At 46.3% G+C, this 6,062-nt stretch overlaps 1 protein-coding gene across 1 annotated transcript in view; it reads right to left on the minus strand.

Moving 5' to 3' along the window:
* Nucleotides 1-5,464, minus strand: part of LOC133130163 (coiled-coil domain-containing protein 149-like) — a 20,449-nt gene extending 14,985 nt beyond the window's left edge. The window contains exon 1 of the mRNA XM_061244480.1: nt 5,334-5,464. Within this exon, the coding sequence (XP_061100464.1) occupies nt 5,334-5,384 (51 nt within the window). The 5' untranslated portion in view covers nt 5,385-5,464. The remainder of the gene's footprint in view (nt 1-5,333) is intronic.
* Nucleotides 5,465-6,062: the final 598 nt, after the last annotated feature.

Consider the following 6,062-nt stretch of genomic DNA (forward strand, 5'->3'; position numbering starts at 1 on the left):
GACGTTTCCTCTGAGAAGATCATCGATCCTTTGAGCTCGTTAATGAACCGCCTCCCAGCAGCCTGAGGAAACCCTTCACCTCCGAGGCACATAGCGTTGGGTTTCGTGTTTTTCATGTTCTGTAGTTGTTCGCGTTTTTGTGTTTTTGTTACCTCCGTGCACACCGTAGTCTCCCTGTCACTTCATTCATTGGTTTCACCTGTTTCACTTCCTGATTGTTTCCCCACTTGATTCCCATTCCCTCTCGTTACCTGTGTATAAAAACCCCTCTGTTTGTGCAGTTCATTGCCAGATTGTTTTGTGTTTATTCCATACTCTCCAGCGTTTTCCGATTGATACCTCTTTTGACCTGTTTCGTCCCCGACCATCGAGTTCAGCTTATCCCTTCAGTCTTGTTCTGACCTGTAGTTTTTCGACCTGTTTCTGTTTATCGACTTTCGTTTCTGGTTTGTGTTTCTGTTTAATTAGCCTGTTTGTTTTCAACCCATTGCCTGTGACCGTGACTATTCTTTGGATTATCCTCAATACATCTGTTTGCTGGAGATCTGACCCTTTCTGGACTATCGCTTACGAAGTGCCTTATCACTGCTATAACTGTTTGCTGGCTATTGACCCTCCCTGTACCAACCTACCCTGAGAAAATAAAGACCTTATTTTCTAAAGAACTTTCGTTGTGGTCTCGCTATTGGATCCCCCGTTCTGAGTGCCTGACGCATAGCTCAGAAGGGCAGAGTCACCACAGGGATCTCCAGAGAGACGAATCTTTAAAAATATGACTCGCGTCTTCAGGCTGCATGTGGGCTCATCACCGGCTGACAATTAGCTTCAATCATGATGCGCGTCCATGCACAGATCAGTCCAAAACTGACTCATGAAAGTGGGTTTAACCAGAGGAGGCAGAGCTGGATACAGACACAGTCAGAGACGGTCTCAGCTGCCACCCCCAGACCTGTGAGATTACAGGGGGGGTGAGGGGGATCTTATTTTTGTTAAAATAGAAGCGCTGGTGTGTAATTTGGAAAGGTGAGTTTTAAGGAATTTGTGGAAGACAGACAGTGAATTTGCCTTACTGACTGACAGACTGGGGAATGTTGTTCTGCCATCGGGGTGGGGGGGGGAGGATGAAAGAAGGGCTCAATGGGGCGGGGGAGACCAGCTGTCAGGAGGATTCAGACGACAGGCATCTGTGGGGGCAGCGTTGGGTGGGGTGGGGTGAGGGGGTGGGTTGTTGCACTAGTGGTGTTGCTGCACTATAAAAAAGCATTGAAATGCATGAGGAGTAATCTGAGTAAAACCGGGACGTAAACCCCCACCCCCACCCCCACCCCAGGTGACAGGTGATTGACGCCCGTCTCAGATGTGCATCGTCACGGCAACAGATCCTGTTACTCCAGAGCCAGGCTGCAGTCTGTCAGGATGCTGAATCAGAGCCTTCCTCCAGGGTTTCCTCACACTGCCAAATCAACACCTCCCTCTTTACTGATCCCACAGCTCAGGGAGACATTTCCCAAACCTCAGAGAGAACATCACCTCCTCCCCTGAGCAGGGAGCTGGGCTCCACATCATTTAACCTTATTTATAAGGGGCGACTGTAGTGTAGTGGTTAAGGTGAACGACTGGGACACGCAAGGTCGGCGGTTCTAATCCCGGTGTAGCCCCAATAAGATCCGCACAGCCGTTGGGCCCTTGAGCAAGGCCCTTAACCCTGCATCGCTCCAGGGGAGGATTGTCTCCTGCTTATTCTAATCAACTGTACGTCGCTCTGGATAAGAGCGTCTGCCAAATGCCGATAATACAATGTAATGTATTCATCCCATACACTGCCATCCCGCTCCATGGAGAGAAAGAAGTAGAACGAAAAAAATTTATTAATAACTGACTGAACTTCTGCTGACTCGTTCAAGGCGTCCCGCTTTATTACTGACTGCACCTGCAGTCATTCATCTGCGAAAAGAGGTCGCGCCGACACGGCTTTCTGTCGCCTGACGGTTTTGACATATTTTTTCACGGCAAGACAAAACGCCGGTTTTTGCTCCAGTCGACGGTTATTTGTGGCTCCGGCGCTGAAAATAGCGTTCATCGGTTGACCGCACAGACGCGAGTTCTTTATCCCTCCTCCAGATTACGGCTTAGCCAGCGCTGAACCGTGAGCTACAACAGCGCGACTTAGCCTACAGGCCGTCGCCCAGGCCGTCTCTCTCCGCGCTGAAGTGAGCACCGCGGAGCGCTCGCTGTTTACCGAGGGCGGGCAAGCTGGAGCGCTCCCTTTGTGAATGGGAACGCCGTTACGCAACGTCAATATCCGCTTTCATTAATATTGCGTAACACGCTGAATAACACATTTGCAAGCACACAAGGAGGCACTCAATTTTCCAATAAATGCCCAAATTATTTATTTTTAAAATGTTATTTAATGAGTCAATCCCACATTTTTTTCATATTTCAAAAAAATTTGCATAATTGATACTTTTTCAAGATGGCATTTTGGGAGCCACATCAATGAAATGTTTTGGAGTTCTTCAGTAGCTCCTCTATACGCTGTTTTCTCCTGGCGGTTTCGGGTGTGGAACTCCAGGCACTGAAATATGTTGACGCACACACAGGAACACTGCGTGCCCAATGTGAGGAGGCTCCTAAAGAAATCCTAAAATACCTAAAATGAGGTTTGACATGGGGCTCAACATCGCTGGAGGGTGCAAATGAACTTGGATGACCACCAGTCACCACAGATGTCGCCAAATGCAAATGGAGGATAACGATGTATTCTATTGGTCATGTTCAGTTATGTCGCCGTGAAGCACAGTACAGTGCAATGGACAATGTGTTTATATTAATCAGTGCATTCCACGACACAAGTTCTGGAGTCTATCCCAGCATGCACTGGGCAAGATGGAGGAATAAACACAAGACAAGCCTCTAAATGGTAAATGGTTGGCATTTATATAGCGCCTTTATCCAAAGCGCTGTAAAATTGATGCTTCTCATTCACCCATTCATACACACACTCACACACCGACGGCGGTTGGCTGCCATGCAAGGCGCCGACCAGCTCGTCAGGAGCATTTGGGGGTTAGGTGTCTTGCTCAGGGACACTTCGACACAGCCCGGGCGGGGGATCAAACCGGCAACCCTCAGACTGCCAGACGACTGCTCTTATACCCATACACCATTCACTCACACACTCATACCCACACACCATTCACTCACACACTCATACCTACACACCATTCACTCACACACTCATACCCATACACCATTCACTCACACACTCATACCCACACACCATTCACTCACACACTCATACCCACACACCATTCACTCACACACTCATACCCACACACCATTCACTCACACACTCATACCCACACACCGTTCACTCACACACTCATACCTACACACCGTTGACTCACACACTCATACCCACACACCATTCACCCACACACTCATACCCACACACCATTCACTCACTCACTCATACCCACACACCATTCACTCACACACACATACCTACACACCATTCACTCACACACTCATACCCACACACCATTCACTCACACACTCATACCCACACACCATTCACTCACACACTCATACCCACACCATTCACTCACACACTCATACCCACACACCATTCACTCACACACTCATACCCACACACCATTCACTCACACACTCATACCAACACACCATTCACTCACACACTCATACCCACACACCATTCACTCACACACACATACCTACACACCATTCACTCACACACTCACACCTACACACCATTCACTCACACACTCATACCAACACACCGTTTACTCACACACTCATACTTACACACCGTTCACTCACACACTCATACCTACACACCGTTCACTCACACACTCATACCAACACACCATTCATTCACACACTCACACCAAGGGGCAATTTAGATTCTCCAATTCACCCTAACCTGCATGTCTTTGGACTGTGGGAGGAAACCCACACGAACCCGGGGAGAACCTGCACACAGAAAGGCCCTGGCCAGCCGGGATTCGAACCCAGAACCTTATGGCAGTGAGGCCTTAAAGCGCACGATCGGCAGGTGAAAACACTGCATGTTTGTAATAAGCAATAAAGCACAATATTGTTTCTAATCATATGCCTCACGGTAACCTATTTTTATTGATATGTCCAACAAAGTATATATTATTAAAATGGACACAGCATTGGTTTCCTGATTTACAATGCCCAGTCTAAATATCTCCATCAGTGTAAGGACTAAATCTATCTTACATGTTAAGCTCCCAATTCACAAATAAAGACAGCCCTACAGTGTTATGAAGTATTATTAAATGATTCTGTTATTGAACGCCTTATGCCATTCCCAGATTGGACTTATACGGTTGATACTGTCGACAATAAAAACAGGGCTTATAATAGGGCTATCGATCCGAATATTAGGAGTGAACTCATGAGAACATCTCCAAAATGCCCGCGTGACGGCTTTGCTACTTACAACTACTACGAGCGACTTCGACAAACTGTCTCAATGCTGAAAAGTAGCACAAGGTTTTCCATTCTCGCTGGTCAGAGAATGATACCAGCCACGTCCGGTACTTTCTCACATATTATCCAGGCGAATGTATTTATGCTTTCCTACGCTTTCTGGGAAATTAAACCAACGTAAAGGAGCTTATTTAATATTAGGCCTATATGACATAGATTATGCTATGATTGTTCAAAAGTAAGTGGGCCTTTTACTATAGCAAAAGTAAATATAAAAATATTTTTGCAAATGCATTCAAATGAAAACTTTAGAATTGCACAAATTCTGAGCAGCCGTTCAACAGTAATTACTTTGTGTGTTCACTATATCTCCGTTTATGTGTGCCCATTAAAATAAAACGACATAACTGGTTAATTAGCCAAATATTACGAGTCGATAGTCTTCAGTTAATGAATAGCCTACATGCTAATTTATATCCGTAAATGTGTGCGCGACCAACGATAATGGACAAATAGTTGTAGCTAGCGACATCAGCGAATGCAATTACTGTGACCGTTTTCCAAATTAACCTCTGAACTAAAACCACACGTTAACCTTCCTATCAAAATAGCCACAAAATTCCATTTATCTCAGACGTTGATGTTAAGCATCATCAGTCCGTTCGTTTTCACTGCTAAATAAAACATTTGCTCATTTTCGTTGTAGGCAGCGCACAACACCTTGCTGTCATGGACGTATTTTCGTAGGAGACAATCGTGTCAGGTCCCACGCACAGCGGGGCTCAGAAGCATCATTTTGCGACACTTGACAATACCGCTAGCATGCTAGCCAGGATTTACGCATAACCCACCTCGCTCACCAAACCCTGCCAGTCGCTTTCGCTTCTTCTGGAAGAAATCATCTTCCGTCCTTTTCAAAACTCCACTAATATTGTCGTCTGCGAGAATAAAACACACGGAGGAAGCAGTTGTATTGACGGACAGGTAGTTCGGGAACCTCCTCCTCTTCTCCGCTCGACCCTTCTGCCTTCTACCTCACTTCCAGCGGTCACGTTTCCGTGACGTGCGCGAGAAGGGCGGGGCTACGATGGGAACTGGGTCTGATTCTGGCAGGATGGAGTGATGAACGCGTCAGTCATGGACCACACGGACTGATATTTGTTTTAACGGGGTCGACCTGAGCAAATTTATAAAGGACGTCTGCTTTTCATGCGGTTGCCAGCTTGTGCTTGTTCGGTGCGAAGCTCAAAACGCAATTACTGTCAAGAAATATTGTGTCAGCGGTCTTTGTCGAATCGAATGATGGATGCGGAATGATTGTGTGAGTTGACAGCTATGCACAGTTAGCAACACTTTTAAATTAAAATGTGTTGAACCGTAAAATGGCATGTCACATTCAGTTAAATCGTTTATATATTCGCCATTCAATGCAAATGAAAGTGTGTCGCTGTTCCTCTGCGGTTGCATCAAGAGGAAAACACCGTTTAGCCCACTTTACGCTCGCGATATGGATGCCGTCCGCCCAAGCCTGCAGGTGTCGTGCCTCAAGTCTATGGCTGCAATAATCATTTTTACCACAA

This window comes from Conger conger, chromosome 6, assembly GCF_963514075.1.
Source record: "Conger conger chromosome 6, fConCon1.1, whole genome shotgun sequence".
NCBI classification, from domain to species: domain Eukaryota; kingdom Metazoa; phylum Chordata; class Actinopteri; order Anguilliformes; family Congridae; genus Conger; species Conger conger.